This window comes from Bufo bufo, chromosome 1 (assembly GCF_905171765.1).
Source record: "Bufo bufo chromosome 1, aBufBuf1.1, whole genome shotgun sequence".
NCBI classification, from domain to species: domain Eukaryota; kingdom Metazoa; phylum Chordata; class Amphibia; order Anura; family Bufonidae; genus Bufo; species Bufo bufo.
In genome coordinates, this window is record NC_053389.1 from 47205327 (window position 1) to 47228000 (window position 22674).

General features: G+C 46.8%; 1 protein-coding gene across 1 annotated transcript in view; it reads right to left on the reverse strand.

Moving 5' to 3' along the window:
• Positions 1–21943, reverse strand: part of PADI2 (peptidyl arginine deiminase 2) — a 65012-nt gene extending 43069 nt beyond the window's left edge. Inside the window, exon 1 of the mRNA XM_040422942.1 lies at positions 21798–21943. Coding sequence (XP_040278876.1) covers positions 21798–21892 — 95 coding nt within the window. The 5' untranslated portion in view covers positions 21893–21943. The remainder of the gene's footprint in view (positions 1–21797) is intronic.
• Positions 21944–22674: the final 731 nt, after the last annotated feature.

Below are 22674 nucleotides of genomic sequence, written 5' to 3' on the forward strand. Positions count from 1 at the left end.
AGACTGTGTAGTTCATGACTAAAGTCAGATCTACTGACCAATGTATTTAGAAAATGTCTTCTTTTAACTTTCCCTTTATGTTGAAAGCTAATCTTTGTAACTAGTGAGAAAACCCTAATCCTGTTTTCTCCAGCAGATCTGAGAGGAGTGCAGCCATTCCTTCCCAGAGCCTTTTTCCTCTGATCTGTAGCGGAGGAGCTTCACTACTGAGCATCTACATAAAGGGCAGCGCACATTCATCTCAACTAAAAGACTAGATCCTTAGAACAGACGTTTATAGGACATTTCATAATTTTCCCAAATTCCTATGAAAATATATTCAGCACATACTGTATTGAACTAACTGTACCAATTTGTTATATATTTTTGGAGTTAGTCCATTTTATAACTCCACCAAAATGCACACCGACTGACTCCACAGCCCTGGTTTTAATATATGCAAATGAGCCTATAGGAGCAATGGGGGGCGTTGTCTTTACACCTAGAGGCTCCAGTCTCCCTGAAACTGCCGTGCCCTCTGGACTTTCATTGACTGGACCAGGCTGTGAAAATACAACAGCAAAAAAGGGCCGGCACTCACTAGAAGTTATCTGCAAAAAGTTCTGTTTGTTGTCACATAGTCCTGTGACGCGTTTCGACACTCGCAGGTGTCTTTATCAAACAGTACTACACACATTACAAAAACACCCTTAAATAGCCAAACCCCTCATCAAGGTGTGCGTATCATGTGATCGTAAAAAATGTAATAATAAAATAAAAAAAATGATTTTTTTTTTTTTTTTATAAAAAACTGATTAATTCATAGTCATGGTTTAGATCCATACGCTCCAAAGTGCCCCTCTTTCTCAATAGTGAATTTCTATCACCTCCTCTCCTTGGCCGTGTTACACCCTCGATGATCTGAAAACACAGCTGCAATATATTGTGTCTCTCTTGACCCCAAGTTCACACTTGCGCGTTTTACAGCACGTTCGAAAGCACTGTAAAACGCATAACCGATGCTTCCCTATGGGACTGGTTCACATTTTCGCGTTTTACAGCGCGTTCGAACGCGCTGAAAAAAGCCCGACGCATAAACAAGTTCTTGAGCTTCTTTGGGGCGTTTTGTCGCGCGTTTGCGGCCATAGGACACTGCTGTCAATCACACTGCTGTCAATCACACGTAATACGCGCGTTGACTATGGACAAAAATGCGCACAAAAACGCGCGACAAGCGCGCATATCAAATACGCTCAGATCTGAACCCAGTGTGATGGAAGTGGTGCGGTATTGGTAATAACAGGTTCTCCTTCCTGATCGTGGATTTGTGCTTACTGAACCAGTCCCTCTTATAGGGATATGTTCCCCCGATCTTAGGTGAGTAAAATAGGGGCTTTTAATGACACTCGAACAGTCTACGCACCCGAGGCAGGAAAAAGTTCCCCGTCTCTGAGTCGCAAGCATTTTTTGTTTAAAATCCTTCCGTCACTCCGATATCTGCTCTGACGATTTTATCACGAATGTTCTTCGTTCTCTTATAGCATACCATAGGTCGTTGAAATTCTTCAATCATAGGGTAGGATTCACTAATGATGTGCCAATGTTTGTTCACTATTGTTCTGACTTTATGTACCCAAGGGTGATATTTTACCACTAGAGGAATACAAGTTTTTTTTTTTCTTTTTTCTAAATGGTCTGTGGGAGTCTCTCTTAAAGGGTTTCTACCACTTCGTTTTCACATAATTAGCTGTTAGACACTAGCGATCCGCTAGTGTCTGCTCTACCGAACCATCCTAATATAATAGCTTTTTGTGCAGCCGTTTCGCTAAAAAACGAACTTATATTGATATGCTAATGAGCCTCTAGGTGCTATGCGGGCATCTTTTCAGCACCTAGAGGCTCGGTCTACCTTCACAAAATGCCGCCCAGCGCGTCCCTCCAGCCCGCCCATCTCCTCCGGAATGCGATCCTCCCTGTGAGCCAGTGGACGAATTCTCGCGCATGCGCCGTGCACGTCTGTATTCGGCGCATGCGCAGTGAATGTCTGACTGCTCCCTGCTCAGACATCTCCACTGCGCCTGCGCCGATGACGTCATAGTGCTCCGAGGAACAGGCGCAGTGGAGATGTCTGTGCAGAAAGCGGTCAGACATTAACTGCGCCTGCGCTGAAGACAGACGTGCACGGCGCATGCGCGAGAATTCGTCCGCTGGCTCACAGGGAGGATCGCATTCCGGAGGAGATGGGCGGGCTGGAGGGACGCGCTGGGTGGCATTTTGTGAAGGTAGACCGAGCCTCTAGGTGCTGAAAAGACGCCCGCATAGCACCTAGAGGCTCATTAGCATATCAATATAAGTTCGTTTTTTAGCGAAACGGGCTGCACAAAAGCTATTATATTAGGATTGATTGGTAGAGCAGACACTAGCGGATCGCTAGTGTCTAACAGCTAATTATGTGAAAACGAAGTGGTAGAAACCCTTTAAGTAAATATAGGGGGTATCCTCTTTCCTCGAACTTGGCTGACATCTCATTTAGTCGAAACGCATCACAGGACTATGTGACAAACAGAACGTTTTGCAGATAATTTAGTGAGTGCCGGCCCTTTTTGCCGTTTCATGGGATGCCAATCCTAGGACGCGAGCACCACGAAATACTCACCTGCAGTGCCGACCTATTGGACTTATCACAGGCTGCGAAAAGGTCATTGCACATGGTACGGCAGTGGCAGAGAGCGCAGAGCCTCTCTGTGTAATGGCAACGCCCTCGTTGCTCCTATAGGCTAATTTGCATATATAAAAACCATTATTCTCAGCAATGCGAGCACATATGAACATAGGACCAACACAGATGCCTTCAGCTGCCAAGTGCACATGTAACAGGTCAGCCAGTGTCATAGGTACAAAACTGCTGACAGATTCCCTTTAAAATCTCATCACTTTGCTACTACAACATGCTACAGATTCTTCTCATGCGATTTCTCCGTGCAGCATACAGTACATTCAGCCGCACTTGGTGCAGTTTCGCCTCTTTTTGCGAGTGATATTTTGTGTCCTTGGACCAGACCCGTCCCCTTCCCCCGATCTCCCTCAGTCCTGTAGAACAGCTGCATTTGAGCGAGCAATAAACCATATTTGCAGATTAACAGTGAGACAGGACACTGTCACATTCAGTTCACACGGCGGTGGCGTTCGGTACATGATCTGGATCCATGTGCCTTGGTGTAGGCTAAATAAGGAAAGCCCTAATAATGTCCTCTCGTAAAGCTGTCACTCACGGGCCGGCACTTCTGATGCAACGTGGCCGGCAATGCTCATTCTGAGGAACATGACTAGACGCTGCATGGAGCGGGCCCCTGAACGGCCAATCTTACCATTATGCACTGACACATCAAAGCCTCCAGGATTCTCTATGGGGCAGTTATGAAGACCAATGCAAAAATCTGCAGCATTTTTTCACTTTGAATGGCATGGAGCTAAAACGTGAGTGGGACCACCTGCCATGGCTTCCACCGGCATCTGTCTGGACACCGCTCCAAGAAGGGACATGTCCCCTTTTTGACACAGTCATGGCTTTATGGGTCCATTTACACGTCTGCATGAACAAGTCCGCATCCGTTCCGCAAAATTGCAGACTCCCGCAAAAGATGCAGACCGCACACCGTGTGCTGTTCGCATCCATAGCACTCTTCCGCAGCCCCGCAAAAAAGATAGAACATGTCCTATTCTTGTCCGCAGCCATGGACAAGAATAGGACATGTTCTATCAGTATCGGCCACTTGCGGAACGCACATGGCCAGTGTCAGTGTTTTGCGGATCCGCAATTTGCAGACCGCAAAACACTTGCGAATGGATCCTAAAGCACAGGCTGCAAGAATGGCAGCACATCCTCGATTTGAAAACAATGGCATGAGGACACCACATGGTCGCCGCTGCAATTTTGGTGCAGAAGACAGTGACAAAATTACAGCAGCAAAAAATCGGCCGTGTGGACATATCGTAAAGGTATATTCACACTGAGTTTTTCCGCCCCCTAAAAACGCTTGCAATTCCATCTCCATTGATTTCAATAGGAAAACTGCTCGTTAATTTGCATTTGAGTTTTTTTTATTAAAAAAGTGGAGTGGAAACCAATAAGTCAACAAGTTCATTTTTGGTGCGGATTACGCTTTGAATCCAAATCCAATCTTCCCATCAAAATGGTCAGGATCATAAAAATGCTACAAAAACTGAAGCGAGAATAAAAACCACCTTTAAATAAGGCCTTGTTTACACGGCCGTGGTTTTGTTCCGCATCCGAGTCGTGTTTTTTTTTTGCATCCGCATCCGTTGCTCCGTTCCGTGGCCCCGCAAAAATTATGAGTCATGTCCTATTCTTGTCCATTTTGCGGAAAAGAATAGGCATTTCTATAATGGGCTTCCTGTTCCATTCCGCAAATTTCAGAAGGCACACGGTCAGCAACCGCGTTTTGCGGATTCTCAATTTGCTGACCGCAAAACACGGCACGGTCGTGTGAACAACCCCTAACCATGAGGAATCCTGAAGTAGATTAAAAGGGGTATTTCGGTTACATTAAGTTATCCTCTATCCACAGGATAGGTGATAACTATTAGATCAGTGGTGGTCCTACTGATCAAGAGAACGGGGGCCCCGTACCCCCTGCAGTCCATTGAAATGAACGGAGCGGCCAGCTGAGTATATGTGCGGACGCTCCATTCATTTTTATGGGATTTTCGGAGAGCTGTACTCTGCTCTCTGGAGCTCCTATACAAATGAATGGAGCAGCCACGAGCACGAGTGAACGGCCACTCCGTTCATTTCAGGGGTTACAGGGTCCCCGTTCTTGTGATAATTGGGGTCCCAGCGGTAGGGGACCCACAATCTAATAGTTGTTACCCTTTCCTGTGGATAGGGAATAACTTAATGTAACTAGAATACTCCTTTAAGCATCTTTTTTTTTTTTTTACAAAAACACTCTAGGGGAGATCAAAAAAGGTCTTAGTTGCCCATGGTAACCAGATTCCACCTTTTTTTTCAGAGCTCCTTTGGAAAATAAAAGGTGGAATCTGTTTGGTTGCTAAGGCAAACTAAGCCAGTTTTCCTTTTACACCAGTTTTGATTAATTTCCCTCTCTGTGTGAACATACCATAAAGCGTGCATCCACATTTGGTGTAAACACTGCGGATTGCAAGTGGCACATCCGCAGCGTTGTGCCATACAAGCTTTGCTAGTGGTAACCAATCACAGCACAGCTTTCATTTTTCAAGAGCAGAATATAAAATGAAAGATGTGCTCTGATTGGTTGCTATGGGCAACAAAAACCAGACATCATTATGGCCTCCACTATAAGGGTTATCACCATCTTTCCTACAGTCCTGATGGGCAAATCTGCCATATTACCGCAAAAGCTGTATAACTAGGTAGACTGAGCGTAGCGGACTGTAGGAAAGATGGCTGACAACACCTGTGTGAGCTTACAGGCAGCCATATTGATAGTCACCCAATTTTCCCAGCAACAGATATGGGAAATTGAATAATGTGACTAAACAAGACGACCAGGGTCTTACATTTACAGGCAGGGTATACATGTATGCGCATTGGCAGCCATTGTCACAATCCTCCCTCACACCCGGAACACAATACAGGCGCGTTTATGCGACACCCAAATCTCCCTGTAATCTATAAATGGGCGTCAGTAACTTGTGAGTTCCACCTAGCAAGTTCTAAAATGTCTGAGGGACCAGGGAGGAATGCACACAGCCAGCACGGTTGGCAGTCTCCATTAAGGATGACAAGTGGGAACAAGCAGTAATAAATGATACCGAGGGGGACGGGGTCAAGAGATGGAGCAGCTCGTAAATACTTCATTCACTAGGACACACAAGTATTATTATCCCTTTAGTAAAGGGGGCCGGCCCCTCTGGAAAGGTTATTTCGCATATAAATTTTGGCACAAACTCCACGGCGCCCTCGCTGGTGACGGCTAGACATGACCGCAAACATAAGGAAAAGTATCGGTCACTGACTGTGTCCATTGGTGGAACCACTTACACAAAAAGGATAAAATCATCCGGAACAATTACAGTTTCCGCAGCGCTCACCTCGACCACCACCAGTCATGGAAACTGAGGGCAGGGTGACAGGTTCAGAGCCAGTATTAGGTTGTCACATCGTAACCTCGCGTTTTGTAAAATGATCTTTATGAGCTCCAAGTGTGTCAGTCATGAGAAGGTGCTATACGTAGTACAGGACAGCAACCCCCACCAGAGCTGCCTCGCACCCAACTCTAAACACCTCATTTAGTTATTACATCCGGACGTTGGTTTGGGAAGACTGCCGACCACGGTCTCCTGCAGGCGCAGAACTAAAAATGAGGGTACACCTCAGTAGAGTACAATAAAACAGGGCATCTATGACAAGTGACAGAGGTTGTCACAGCTCCTCCCACAATGCAACATCACTAGTAGTATTTGTATAGGATTAAAAGGGGAACTCCATTCAAGACCAGAAAATTCAGTCATCTGACAATGCTGGAAGTTCTCTTCTCCTTTGTAGAGGTTGACCTACTGTTAATGGAGTGCTCTCCAACCGGTGGTCTTCTCATCAAGAGTTGCTGTCACAGTAAACTGGGAGTTGTAGTTTAACACCTGGTGAGCCACAGGTTGGAGGCATCTAATCTACGTAATGATGAACCATCCTTCTACTGCACTGGATGGAGGCATCCACTGACAAACTATTACCTAATACAGTCCAGGTCTATGGCATCTCTGGAGCATTGGGTGACAACACAAAGACCCATGTGTGGGCACTACCAGGGAACTCCAGCCAGAAGCAGGCATTATGCCCAAGTAAACCCGATACCCTTTCTGATGAAGGTTCTAACTGACCAGTGGTGTTGCAAGGGGGGTGCGGACCGCACCGGGTGACACCATTGATGGGGTGACACCAGCAGGGCCGGCATTTACGAGTCATTTATATTGCCGTCCTCAGGAGAGGGAAAGATGTGTCTGGGATTCGAACCCATGACCTTCTGTCAGCGATGCGATGCAGCATCTTCCTGTATGTCCATATATGGAGTCCGTGCTTGTGTATTCTAATTTAGCCTGTATTTCAGAAAAGTTTCTGCTGGGAACCCACGACCTTCATGTATCAGGCAAAGCACTTACCCACACAGCCATAAGATCGGCCTTGCTACTGACTGAAAAAAATATGAGACTTCTACTGTTATAGATGGCTAAGTGTACATCTATACACATGACAGCTGCCCCAACACACCCAGCACTGCTATATCTCTATATGACAGCTGTCCCAGCACACCCAGCTCTGCTATATCTCTATAGATAGCTGCCCCAGCACACCCAGCTCTGCTACATCTAATACACATGACAGCTGCACCAGCACACTCAGCTCTACTATATCTCTATATATCTATCTACTGTATAGCAATACTTAGAGATATATAGATGTAGCACAGCTGGGTGTGCTGGGGCAGCTGTCATATATAGAGATATATTAGAGCTGAGTGTGCTGGTGCAGCTGTCATGTGAATTAGATGTAGCAGGGCTGAGTGTGCTGGGGCAGCTATCATATATAGAGATATAGCAGAGCTGGGTGTGTTAGGGCAGCTGTCATGTGTATAGATGTACACTTAGCCAGCTATAATAGTAGAAGTCTCATATTTTTGCAGTCAGTAGCAAGGCCAATCTTATGGCTGTGTGGCCTCTGATACAGAAGGTCGTGCGTTCGAATCCCAGCAGAAACTTTTCTGAAATACAGGCTAAATTAGAATACACAAGCACTGACTCCATATATGGACATACAGGGCGGGACACAGGAAGAGGCTGCATCGCATCGCTGACATGGAGGTAAGTATAAGTGTTTTTTGTTTTTTTTAAATATCCGACTGTTACTGCCATGGGGGGAGCGGGAGTCACTTGAGGGGGGGGGGGGGGGGGGTTGGCACTTGATACTGGCACATGGGGGGGCGGGAGATGGCACTATGATACTGGGACATGGGGGGAAGAGAGAGGCTCTTGATAATAGCACTTTTTGGGGGGGGGGGGGAGATGGCACTATGATACTGGGACATGGGGGTGGAGGAGAGAGGCACTTGATACTGGCACATGGGGGGGGGGGGGTTGGCACTATGATACTGGGACATGGGGTGTAAGAGAGGCACTATGATACTGGGACATGGGGGGGGGGTTGGCAATATGATACTGGGACATGTGGGGGGGGGGTTTGGCACTATGATACTGGGACATGTGGGGGGGGGGGGGGAAGGCACTTGATACTGGCACATGATGGGGGGGGGGTGGGGGGGGGGGGAAAGGCACTTGATACTGGCACATGATGGGGGGGGTATCTATGGGGACACTAACTGGCACATTATTGGGGGGCATTATAGGGGACACTAGGCCGGCAGCCTATCAGAGGCCGGACACTGAGGGCATCTACTGGGGCATTTTATACTGGTACATTATGGGGCACTAGCAGGAAGGGGGGAGAGGAGCACTATGGGGGAATTTACTGGGGGCACTATATAGGGGTATTTTATACTGACACATTATGGGGGCACTAAGGGGACATTATCCCTTGAAAAAGCTGACGGCGAAACGCGCGTCAGGGCACAGTCTGACGGTGTGACCGATACCTGGGTCAGTATGCATAGCTTTTTGCTGATTGTATGATAACCTAGCAAAGTAGTGTGTTTGATAGTGTCCGTAGGATCCAGGGTCGGCATTTTGATTCTGTGTCCATACATTGTGGACAGGATAACACTTTATATGCACTGATTGTATTTTTCCATATATACTTTTGCACTAGCACTTTATTTATATGAATGGTAACTGCCATACACCCGAAGTCTGATGGTTGATTTCAAATGTTCTTAATGTCTGTGAGGCCAGCAATGGTTATAACTCTGCGAATACCAATAAAAATGATGATTATTTGAAAGCAAATGTTGGAGTTATAATTTGTGATCTAATCTGATCTATGTATCTATGATTGGTTGCGCTAATGGTGATACTGGATCGCTAATATAATAAGTTTAAGGGAAATAAGTGTTGGTTGTCTAAGGGGACATTATGGTGGGCTTTATTACTCCCCCATGGTATGACCCCCTAGTAGCAGCACCAGCCTCTCCCTGCTCTGCTATCCCTCTGCCCCTTCTCCAAATCCTTATTATGAAATCTTTCTCATTAGGAAAAAACACAACATCAGCTCTGCCGAGCCCCCGGCCAAAGTGGTGAAGTGGTGTCCGAGATCCCCAAGGGCCAAGCCAAGTAACTAAGTTTTCATGTGGAATATGTTTGTTATACACATATAGCATACATTGTGCCCCACAATATACAGTACACCTCTACACTGTGCCCCACAATATACAGTACACCTCTACACTGTGCCCCACAATATACAGTACACCTCTACACTGTGCCCCACAATATACAGTACACCTCTACACTGTGCCACACAATGTACAGTATACCTCTACACTGTGCCACACAATATATAGTATACCGCTACACTGTGTGGTCTGTTCTATTAGCACCATTGTTTTGTGGCGGCGGACAGAGTGCCCCTCCCGAGACCAGGCTCTGACTGCTAGTCGGGGGGGGGGGGGGGGAGTCTGCTTAGCTAACGGATGCCCCCTATGGCAGTAGCACCACCATATATGGCTAAAAAATTATTGCTTCGGGGAGGGGGGGGGGGGGGGGACACCAGCCCTAGCAACGCCACTGTAACTGACTAATCGGTGGGAACTCCACTGCCTTGGTCAGTTGGGTCTAGGGGTGGGCGATATGGCCTAAAATCTATATTGCGATATAATTTTAAGCATGTGCGATATGCGATATATATTGCGATATATTGTTTTCTATATTTGGGGGGGGCGTGTTTAAACTTTTTTTTACTTTTTATTTAATAACTATTAGTCTCCTTAAGGGCTAGAACGTAGAACCCTTGTCATATTCACCCTAACAGAGCTCTATTAGGGTGAATAGGACTTTACACTCTCCCTGCTGCCCTGTGCTTTGTGCACACAGCAGCAGGGAGCTGATCCCCCTCCCCTAAATGGTGCCATCCACAGATCCCCCCCTCCCCTAAACGGTGCCATCCACAGATCCCCCCCCCTCCCCTAAACGGTGCCATCCACAGATCCCCCCCCCCCTCCCCTAAACGGTGCCATCCACAGATCCCCCCCTCCCCTAAACAGTGCCATCCACAGATCCCCCCCTCCCCTAAACAGTGCCATCCACAGATCCCCCCCTCCCCTAAACAGTGCCATCCACAGATCCCCCCCTCCCCTAAACAGTGCCATCCACAGATCCCCCCCTCCCCTAAACAGTGCCATCCACAGATCCCCCCCTCCCCTAAAAGGTGCCATCCACAGATCCCCCCTCCCCTAAAAGGTGCCATCCACAGATCCCCCCCCTCCCCTAAACGGTGCCATCCACAGATCCCCCCCCTCCCCTAAATGGTGCCATCCACAGATCCCCCCCCCCTCCCCTAAACGGTGCCATCCACAGACACCCCCCCTCCCCTAAACGGTGCCATCCACAGATCCCCCCCCTCCCCTAAACGGTGCCATCCACAGATCCCCCCCTCCCCTAAACGGTGCCATCCACAGATCCCCCCCCTCCCCTAAACGGTGCCATCCACAGATCCCCCCCTCCCCTAAACGGTGCCATCCACAGATCCCACAAATCAAATTGGCTTCTCAGGAGATATATATGTTAAAGGCATCTCATTCAGTAGTACTGCCTATATATGCCTTTAACATATATATCTCCTGAGAAGCCAATTTGATTCTAAAGGGTTAATTTAATTCATCCTGTAATCTAAACTCTGTGTCATCTGTCCCTTCTCTTATCTCTCTGCTCCTTATCACTGCTGCAACAAGAGCCGACAGCCTCAGTGTAACCTGTTCTAGAGTCTGACTCACAGCCTCAGTGTAAACTGTTCTACAGTCTGACAGCCTCAGTGTAAACTGCTCTACAGTCTGACAGCCTCAGTGTGACCTGCTCTACAGTCTGACAGCCTCAGTGTAACCTGCTCTACAGTCTGACTCCCGACTCTTCTAACTCAATGAATCGAATGAGTCACTGACTGAGTCCGATCTTTAGATTCTTGTGACTCATTCGATTCCTTTAGACTCCCTGACCCTGCACTACTCCGAGGACTCGCGTCAGAGCTGCTAGTGTGCTGTGCTGGCCTCGCCCCCTCAGCTCTGGTCGGTGATTGGTTGGTGGGCGGGGAGGGGTGGGGCTGGCAGAAGCAGCTTCCACTCTAAGATCATATTACTGACTCCTCCCAGTCCCTCCCTCAGGCTCCTGCTGCCAGCGTGAGGTGAGGTGAGCGTCTCTGTCTGCAGTGTCTGTGTGCTGGGACTGAGAGCCGATTCAAACAGATCGGATCATTCAAGTGAATCGACTCCTCCGGTTCACTGAACTGAATCGATTCAAATGAACGATTCGTTCATGAACCGGACATCACTAGTTACCGGAGCTAAGACCTAGTAAGGTATACAGTAAAGAGATCACCAATTAATAAAGTTAAAGTTACTGATTAGTTTTTAAATGTTCTACTGTCAGCGGCGTGGCCCTGTATGTTCTAACCCCCAGGCAAGCGTCCCTGTCACCATGGGAACGCCTGGGGGTTAGAATATACCATCGGATTTGAGTTTTCACGCGCTCACTGAGATCGTGAAAACTCAATGATTTACTGTCAGTCCCTCCCCTCCTCCTCTTTTGTCATTGGTGGTCAGCGGCAGCCGCGCACAGTGGGGAGGGAGGGACTCTCTCCTTCTCCACTGTACCGGCTCAGGATCATATCGCGGTCCGGCGATATGCTCAAAATCCATATCGTGGCACAAATTTATATCGCATATCGCCTATATCGTCTATATCGCCCACCCCTAGTTGGGTCATTAAGGGAGTCTACGGGGCTTAGGCTTCGCTAAGCGGATCTTGTTGCAGAGAGTCGGACCCTCAGTTTGTACTCTCCACATTTGATGTGCCCTTGTTGGCCCTTTCCGCTATGAAGTGCTGCTGTATGCAGCTGTGCTTCCATATCCTGAAAGTATTGCAGGAGGAGGTGCCAAACCTCGGGCATAAGTAATGATGACCGTATTGGCACTGATTGCTGCTCCAGAACGATGGTTAGGAGAGGCCAGTGAAAGTGATAAAAAGGCCAGTTTGGAGACAGTAGGGAGTGTGCAGCGATACTTTGTGAGATGCCTACTGAGAACATGTGAACGTAGTAGGCTGGAGCACGGGTCTAGTAGAGTCACAGACTGCCGATGGTCCAGAAAGAGAAGCCAAGGGATCCAGAGTCCCTATGTAGTACTGCACATGTAGGCCCAAGTGTTATGTATGGTAACCGGTGAGAGACAGGGTTAAAGTTTGGGAGTCACTGTTGGGTCGCTGTGTAAGCACCAGACGTAAATTAAAGAGAGTGACTGGCTGAAAACGAAGGGCTGGCCACCCATGAAAGGTACTGGTATAGTGGCCACAAGGAACAAAAAGGTGGTGCAAGTCAGCATCTATACTAAGTAACTGGTGCAAAGCTGGGAGTGACATCTACACAGGGCAGGTTGTGGCACGGAGAATGCCACAACCTGACTTTGACGAATGTGCTGCATGGTTAGCAGCCCTGGTCAAGGAGTACTCAAAAATTGTCTTTTCACCATTCAGAACATCTATTGTTCAAGGCAAAAGGTGACTGTCACTCTGCAGGTGAGCCACCCTTACATGCGTGCACCAGGACTGTAGATATCATTAACATAAGGCCAAGCTAGAGTTCAACTGTCAAACAGAGAAATTTAACTTGGTGACCCTTCCAGAGAGGTCTGGTATCCATTTCACCAGATGATTGGCTACAGGAGACGTCCCGCTAGTGTGAATGGGCATCTCATGGCCAACCTAGAAATCACAAGAGGTCTATAGACCATAGAAGTGGCCACCATGAGGCCCTGACAGAGGGGGGGCCCCAGTTTAAGATATAGTCTTATGTATCCAGGTATAGTGAACTTCTGTAGTGGCACTGCAGGTTAGGAGGAACTATCCTGAGGGATAGACTGCTGTGCTTCTCCACAAGGGTTGGCAGGGGACACGACCCAGCACTGCTCCATAATGAGAAGCAGAAGTGTCAACCAGCAACTGGATAGGGGAATCGGTTTTGCGTTTTTTGCTATGGGCACCCTCCCCTTACGAACACCTCTGATGATCCCAGAATCTCCTGTTCCTGGACCCAGCGCTAGATAAACAATGAACTGCTGATCTGGCCAGCAGCCTCTGCAGAGAACACACTTAGCCGTAAGCCCTACAAATCCTTAGAAGGTTATTCCTAAGGGTGGCTGAGTGCTTCTCCGAAAATCCCTTCTCAGGTGCCGTGAGCCATCGCTCTACAGAGATTACCCAGTCACAGCTGCTCCTGGCGGACATGTGCCAGGAGACTGATCCCACCATGGAGGAGACATTAACTACTCACAGGTCCAGGGACAGAATCCTCAACAGTGATGCAGAGACACATGGTAGGTAGGGCTTTGATGATTTACTCGCCTTTTAGTGCCCGACTAGATTTATATATATATATATATTTTTTTTATAATTATTTTTTCTTCTGGAACGCTAGATCGGCACAAGCTCTATGATCTTTTCAATCCGTGCCGTCGGTGGCATTAACCCTGGTCAGGCCGGCATTGACTGAAGAGTCCCACACAGGCTGCGCTGATACAGAGTTCCAGATTACCATGGGAGCCCAGCGCTGAAGCTGGCTGGCCCACTGTAACGGCCAGATTGGCGTTAACTCCGATGCCATCCACTTAACCCCCTAGATGCTGCGGTCAATATAGTCTAGGCTGGAAGAAATACCAGATGTTATCCCGTCACCTGAAGGAGGCGGTCAATGAAACAGCTCTACCTTCCAAGTCCCTCACGCCAAACAAGCCAGCAGAAGTATTGGCGGATGACCAGACTGAACCATCTCTACAAGGCAGCCTAAACCAAAAAAGGCCAACAAAGACCCTTATTTCACCGCCATCATGACTTGTAATACCATTAATGTTAATCCCAACATCACAGCAACAGCTGGGCAGGGCACTGCATATCTGCTGCCCTGGAAGTTGCCAGAGCCGCCAAACCTGGGAGGCCTACCGACTGTCCAACTGTCCCACCACATATGGAGCACATTCACATCTACACAGTCCTGTAAGCAGCTGCATTCCCCACCCAACGGCGTGAAGAGTCTAAAACCAGTTTATCTGCCAAATTAGCCCTAGCTCCTACCACAAGAGAGTGCCAAAGCTCCACCTCATCTGCTGGGCTACAGCCACTGCAGTCAGTGGGAGACCGATGCCATTAGTCATCAACGCTGATCCTGCAGAAGAGGAGGTTCTTGCCGACACCTCAATTGCCGTAGACTCCACCTACGCCTAAGCGATAACCAGTGCAAGAAAAGAAGCCATAAGAGACTGGGGTAAGAGACTGGCTATGTTTAGGTGCTTGTTGTTGGCCCTTAGAACATGCACCATGAATTTAAAATGGCTCATTTGTTTATTCAAACCCTTTTTCTCCAAGTTTCAATAACGGAGATGTTCTGCAACATTCAAGCATTGTACCCAGAACAAGGACTCTGACGGACTAGAGCTCTCTGTGATTTGTTTGGCAATGTTTAAGAAAAGTACCTAAAGAAAATACTCAAAATGTATCTGAGCCCTTTGAGAGCAGTTTGGCAACGTTTGTGCACCGAGCTCACGTTGACTCTACTGTACTAGAGCCACAATCAGAACATCTACAAAGAACCTCAATGCCAGCCTGAGGTTCTGCAGAGACACTTTAGAGAGAGAAAGAAAGTGTACTGTAACCCCCATCATTGCTATTGAGAAGTAATTGGACTGTGTGTGATCTACTTGGAATTGTGCCCTGTTACTGTCGTTTGTACTACTACTCCTATTCTGCTCTTTAGCAAAGAGAGACATTCATTTACACCAGCTGGCCTCATCACTTGACTCCACCATTTGCCGCCCATTGCACTTGCTCTTCTTCCTTGCACCCAGATCAATACCCAACATCAAAGCCAACCCCAACTACCACCAGGCAGGAGTCCCAACACCAGGGTGTGTCTCTGGGGAAAAAGGGGGAAGATTATACAGTAGGTATTTATTTTTTTACTATTTTATGACCATATCTGCTTTTTTAGTCCTTTATGTTTTATAACTTGGACAACCCCTTTAAAAAGGAAATCTGTCACATGGATTACCAATATATGAAAGTACAACTATTGCTTACGGCTTTCATTTTCGATTAAATCCACTTTTTGTAAGGTGCCCAGAGGGGCGTTATTATCTTTCAAAGGTGCCCAGGAACGCCCCCTCTCCAGTGCCGAAACTACACACCCACACCAGCACTGTTGGCCGCCTGAGGCTGAGGAGAATATGTGGGACGTTGTAGGAGGCATAGGTGGGCGGAGTTAAATCGCCTCAATGAGGTAGCGAGGGGGGGGGCGGCGGCCAGCAGTGCTGGTGTGGGAGTGTAGTTTCGGCCCTGGAGAGGCGTGCTTGGGCTCTGATGGAGGGCGGGCTGGGCACTGGAGAGCGGGCGTTCCTGGGCACCTTTGAAAGATAACGCCCCTCTGGGCACCTTACAGCCTAATTTGCATAATACAAAAAGTGGATTTAATCGAAAATTAAAGCCACAAACGCAGAATGAAGAGTACATCAAGAAACAGTCTATTGTTCCCTGCTTTCAGCCACCACTAGGATCTGTCTGTTTGGAAATCTGGATCATCTTCCACCACTTTTGAAAACATCCCTAAAGAACTCTCCCCCCACACAGCAGTGAGCAAAACCAGTAAGGGGCCCCTGGCTGATTAAGGCCCCCTTCACACGGGCATCGCGGGTGAGGGCCGGATGCGTTCAGGGTGCCTTGCGGGAAACCTGCGCGAGTAGGCACACAATTGCAGTCAGTTTTGTCTGTGATTGCGTTTCGATGTTCAGTTTTTTTCCGCGCGAGTGCAATGCGTTTTGCACGCGCATGAGAAAAAACTGAATGTGGTACCCAGACCCGAACCCGGACTTCTTCACTGAAGTTCAGGTTTGGTGTTTTGTAGATTTTATTATTTTCCCTTATAACATGGTTATAAGGGAAAATAATAGCATTCTTTAATACAGAATGCTAAGTATAATGTCAATTAAGGGTTAAAAAAAAATAATAAAAAAATAACTCACCTCATCCACTTGATCGCGCAGCCGGCATAGTACCTTTGATGACGTAATCGTGCTCAGGTGACGTCAGCGCAGGTCCTGCTGAATGAAGATGGAAGGATCACCACGTGGTGAGTGCGATTACGTAATCAAAAGGTACTTTTGCAGGTCCTGAAAGAAGAAGAAAGAAGACGATGGCGGCTGCGCGATCAAGTGGATGAGAGTTAATTTTTTAACCCCTCAAGGCACATTTTACTAGGCATTCTGTATTAAGATGCTATTTTCCCTTATAACCATGTTAAATAATACAGTGATTAGACTTTAATGGGGTTGCTCATCCCCATCATCTCCTAGCAATCATGCGTGAAAAAAATCGCACCGCATCCGCACTTGCTTTTCACGCAGCCCCATTTATTTCTGTGCGGCCTGCGTTGCGTGAAAAAAAAACCCGCAGAATATAGAACATGCTGCGATTTTCACGCAACGCACAAGTGATGCGTGAAAAATCCCCGCTCATCTGCACAGCCCCATTGAAGTGAATGGGTCAGGATTCAGTGCGGGTGCAATGCGAGAAGTGAACGCATTGCACCCGCGCGGAATACTCGCTCGTGTGAAAGGGGCCTAATAGTAGTAATGAGGCTCATCACGGTGCTGCTTGTCCATTACTGCGACTCAGTCTTCAATCTTTTGTCCAATAGATCAGAATCAATCAGTCATTTTGAGCCAAGGGAAACCTTGGTGCCCTTTTTATTTAAATAGTGGTATGGGCCCCCTAGCCTATAGGGCCCCTGTGCAGCTGCAAAGCCGACACCAATGGTATAGCCAGACCTGGACTGGAGAATGCGGCCACTAATGATAATCTCACGCCTACAGTCACATCAAAGGGCTGAGACATTTACATGGGACTGCACGGTCCTTTTATGTCTGAGATTATTCATATACACTGATGGTTTCAGGAGGAGACATTACTTCTGTACCAGGGGACGGGAACGTGACGCAACCTCCAGGATATTATTTCATTTCTCTTTGTGATGCAATCTCCTGCAGAGGTTTCACCACTGTGGAGCAGAAAATGTGGCGACCATGACGGAAGTGGGGGGGGGGGGGGCTTTAGTCAGTCAACTGTATACTTAGTGATTGCCATGGAGTCATCACCCAGCTTTCCCAGACTCTAGAACAGCAAAATCTGACTTTTGGTTCTGCAGCAACACAAGTTAAATATCTCTGGTAATTGGGAAAGCTGGGCGACAGCACTATAGGAGATGCAACGGCGATCCAGCTTTCCCTGAAAAAGAAAAAATGAGGAGACATCTGAATAACATCGGATGATAATCGTAATCTACCGAGCCGGAGAGGGTGTGCACCCGGCACCAGGATACAGGGAGCTGGAGCGTAATAACATTTTGTCACGCCCCCTGCCCCACTCCCTACCCACACTGACTTCTGGTGAACTCATTATACTCGCCGCATGACTGGTTTTAGTTAACTCTTTGGACTCATCCAGCATTTACCTCCGAGTACAGATAATGTAGTAGATGTCACCTGCAGTCCTATGTAAAACCAAAGTGATATCTACTACATTATCTGTAATCAGAGAGTTATCATCTGCAGTCCTGTGTAAAGCCTGTATTACACCAGACGATTTTTGGGCAGATGATCGCTAACGAGCGTTCGTATGAACCCTCGTTAGCGATCATCTTGCAGTGTAATACTGCCGCCGACTGCCCAATTAACAAAGCAAACTCGCATTCATTCATCGGGCAATCCAAACCTTTTGACGTGTTAAAAAATTATCGTTTGCAAGCGGCAGATTGTGGTGTCAAATAACGATCTGCCGCCGGCAAACCACTGTACAGCATGATGGATGGCACAGTGATCGCTTCTCCTCCTGCCACGGAGGAGATCGCTGCATGTAACAGCAGACGACTGCCGGTGTTCTGCCAAATCTCTATACCTTGCAAAGTCTATACCGGAAGTGACGCGGTCGCCAAGGAATCAGCTGGAGGAGGGTTTGCGCGGCGCTGCGCAAGCGCACATCCACCGGCTTAGCAAAGAATTATTGCAGCGCCGCGATAGAAGTACTTCGACACCACGCGTGCGCACTTAGGGGGTATAGAGATTTTGCAGTGCAAAATGTTTCATCAGATCTCCCCACCCCTGAGTGCGCACGCGCCCACAAATCATCAGTTGCAGTCAGGGTGGATTTGATTTAAATCATAGTTTTCTACATAAAGACTAATTCTTGCTGGTATAACTTATAATATGCAAGTAGATGAAGATTTAAACAACTTTTCATATTAGGTTGATTCTGCATTCATAGGTTTGTAGAAGTTAGGATTAAGGTATTTTTCTCAACTCTGTTCATGTTATAACATTTTTGCTGTGAAGAAGAGGCATGTGATCTCTGCTGAGTCAAATTCAGTTTTGAGAACTGCAAAAGTAAACTAAGCATCTGTGATAATATCTTGTAGGCAGAGAAACTGCCCAATAATCTTACCAAAACCTCTGGAAGAGCATGACATTGTGAATGGATTAATGGAATTTATTTATCAAAAAAATTACACATATAGAAACATAGAATGTGTCGGCAGATAAGAACCATTTGGCCCATCTAGTCTGCCCAATATACTAAATACTATGGATAGCCCCTGGCCCTATCTTATATGAAGGATGGCCTTATGCCTATCCCATGCATGCTTAAACTCCTTCACTGTATTTGCAGCTACCACTTCTGCAGGAAGGCTATTCCATGCATCCACTACTCTCTCAGTAAAGTAATACTTCCTTATATTACTTTTAAACCTTTGCCCCTCTAATTTAAAACTGTGTCCTCTTGTAGCAGTTTTTCTTCTTTTAAATATTCTCTCCTCTTTTACCTTGTTGATTCCCTTTATGTATTTAGCAGTTTCTATCATATCCCCTCTGTCTCGTCTTTCTTCCAAGCTATACATGTTAAGGTCCTTTAATCTTTCCTGGTAAGTTTTATCCTGCAATCCATGTACCAGTTTAGTAGCTCTTCTCTGAACTCTCTCCAAAGTATCTATATCCTTCTGGAGATATGGTCTCCAGTACTGAGCACAATACTCCAGATGAGGTCTCACTAGCGCTCTGTAGAGCGGCATGAGCGCCTCCCCCTGTCTACTGGTAATGCCTCTCCCTATACACCCAAGCATTCTGCTAGCATTTCCTGCTGCTCTATGACATTGTCTGCCTACCTTTAAGTCTTCTGAAATAATGATCCCTAAATCCCTTTCCTCAGAGACTGAGGTTAGGACTGTATCACTGATTTTATATTCTGCCCTTGGGTTTTTACGCCCCGGGTGCATTATCTTGCACTTATCCACATAAAATTTTAGTTGCCAGATTTTTGACCATTCCTCTAGTTTTCCTAAATCCTTTTCCATTTGGTGTATCCCTCCAGGAACATCAACCCTGTTACAAATCTTTGTGTCATCAGCAAAAAGACAAACCTTACCATCGAGGCCTTCTGCAATTTCGCTGATAAAGATATTAAACAATATGGGTTCCAGAACAGATCCCTGAGGTACCCCACTGGTAACAAGACCATGGTCTGAATATACTCCATTGACTACAACCCTCTGTTGTCTGTCCCTCAGCCACTGCTTAATCCATTCAACAATATGGGAGTCTAGGTACAGCCTTATTCTACATAATTAAAAAACTAATCTTTATTTCATGATGGAATAACCTTTGGATGGTAATATATTTTCCTCAAAAAGCAATTAAAAAAAAAAAAAAAACGATTTTAATCCAAAAAATACGTTTTTTTTTTTTTTTAAATCATTGATTTTTATCCACCCTGGTTGCAGTTCAGCTCTACTATGTGGTGAGCTCGGTATCCAGCACTCAGCTCTGCGGTAAGGATGAACTGCAACTGATGATTTGCGGGCGCATGCGCACTCAGGGGGTGGGGAGATCTGATGAAACATTTTGCGCTGCAAAATCTCTATACCCCCTAAGTGCGCACGCGCGGTGTAGAAGTACTTCTATCGCGGCGCTGCAATAATTCTTTGCTAAGCCGGTGGATATGCGCTTGCGCAGCGCACACCTTCCTCTAGCTGATTCCTTGGCGACCTCGTCACTTCTGGTATAGACGGCACCTGCAGTCCTATGTAACACTAAAGATAGCCGTGCAGTCCCCAAAAGACTTACAAAACGAACTTGCGGGGTGTCCATCTGTGCTGAGGGGAGCTTTAGGCGCACCAACACGAGAGAGTTAAACCTATCTGGTGTCTGGGAAGCACTATGAGAACTGCAATGGCGACCCAGCTTTCCCTGGAAAAGATAAACTGAGGAGACTAGGGCTGAAACAATTACTCGATTGAATAGAGTAATAAGATTTTTTGCATCGAGCATTCGTTTGTGTCATGTGACCACGGAGCGGGAGTGACGCGCTTGCCATTACTCACCGCGCTGCACTGTTTCCTGACACATCGTCAGGACTAAGGGGGGGGGGGGGGGAAGGAGGTGGCGCTGAGGGGGCAGCTGAGTTTTTATAAAGAAAAAAAAATAATATTTAATTAGTTTTTTACCATTAGCGTTCTCGAATAATCATTGGATTAAATCAATAGAATACTCAATTACAAAAATAGTCGATAGTGCAGCCCTAGAGGAGACATCTGAATAACAATCTACGGAGACGGTGTGCACCCGGCACCAGGGTTGCCGGAGCGTAATAACATATAATGTCACACCCCCTGCCCCATTCCCTACCCACACTGTGACTTCTGGTGAACTCATTATACTCGTGGCAGGACGGGTTCTAGTTAACCCTTTGGGCTCATCCAACCACTATATCCAGGGTTAATAAATATGGTGCATTTTACGTAAAATATCCCAACGGCAGACGAGGGGTTCGCTAGTGGGGACTTTCACGATTTTATGTTTCCCATGATTGAAAACGAGCCTTGCTGAATTCAGACGCAATAATCTGGAGAAGGCACAGAGGATGACGAAATATATAACCGAACCCCCCCAGCAGCAGCGGCACTGTACTACCTGGTGACAGACCCGACCGTTAGTGAAGGCAGCAGGTGTCGTGTCACATATGATCGCTGCTGCGTCACACAGGCTCCACTAGTCCAGGATCAATGATCGCGTCTTATTATATATCACCTGCAGTCCTATGTAACACCGCAAATGGCACAGTCATAACCCTCTCAGTACAGATCATGTACTAATAGATGTCACTTACAGTTCCATGTAACTCCACAGATAACACAGTGATAGCACTGAGCACAGATACTGTAGATGTCACCTGCAGTCCTATGTAACAGCACAGATAACACAGTGATAGCTCTCTGAGCACAGATACTGTAGTAGATGTCACCTGCAGTCCTATGTAACAGCACAGATAAAACAGGGATTACTGTCCGAGTACATATAATGTAGTAGATCTGACCTGCAGTCCCATGTAACACTACAGATAATGTCCCATGTCTCACTGAATACAGATAATGTACTGGATGTCACACCACAGATAACAGTGGAGCTCCCAAGAGACTTGCAGAAAACAGGGGGCCTCTATCTGTGCTTAGCTTTAGTGGCAGTTATTGGGGACCCCATCAGGCTGCAGACATTTCGGGGGGCTGCACTCACCCGTTGACATCCACGGCCAGGCGGGAGCCCAGCACACACACCGCCTGCAGCCTCTGCCCGCGGTCCAGGCGCAGTGTGCGGCTCTGTCCCTGCATCCTGCCCGCTCTCCACCTGCAGCAGGTTACAGCTCCCCGGCCGCTGCTCTAATCAACCCCGGGCAGCGCACGGCCCCGCCCACCCCGACATCACTGGCCGAGCGGCCTGTCAATCATAACCGAGGGGCGGGGTCAGGACCAGGAGGGTGGAACCCTGCACCCTAATCCCTGCAGATAAGTATAGAAACTCCCAGTAAGGAGAAAACCGAGCCTGGAGCAATAAGGAGCCCTGATCATGTAATAATACAGTATAATGCCCCTGACTGCAATAACCCGTCATATAATATACTGCGAGTATAATAATCCATCATATAATACGCTGTGGGTATAATAATCCATCATATAGTACACCTGACTGCAATAACCCATCATATAATATACTGCGAGTATAATAATCCATCATATAATACACCTGACTATAATAATCCATCATATAACACACTGTGGATATAATAAACCATCATATAATACACTGTGGATATAATAAACCATCATATAGTACACCTGACTATAATAATCCATCATATAATACACTGTGGATATAATAAACCATCATATAGTACACCTGACTGTAATAATCCATCATATAACACACTGTGAGTATAATAATCCATCATACAGTACACCTGACTGTAATAACCTATCATATAATACACTTGACTGTGATAATCCATCATGTAACACACTGTGAGTGTAATAATCCATTATATCAAACACCCTGGCTGTAATAATCCACCCCATAATAAACTTGACTGTAATAAATCTTCATATATAATACACCC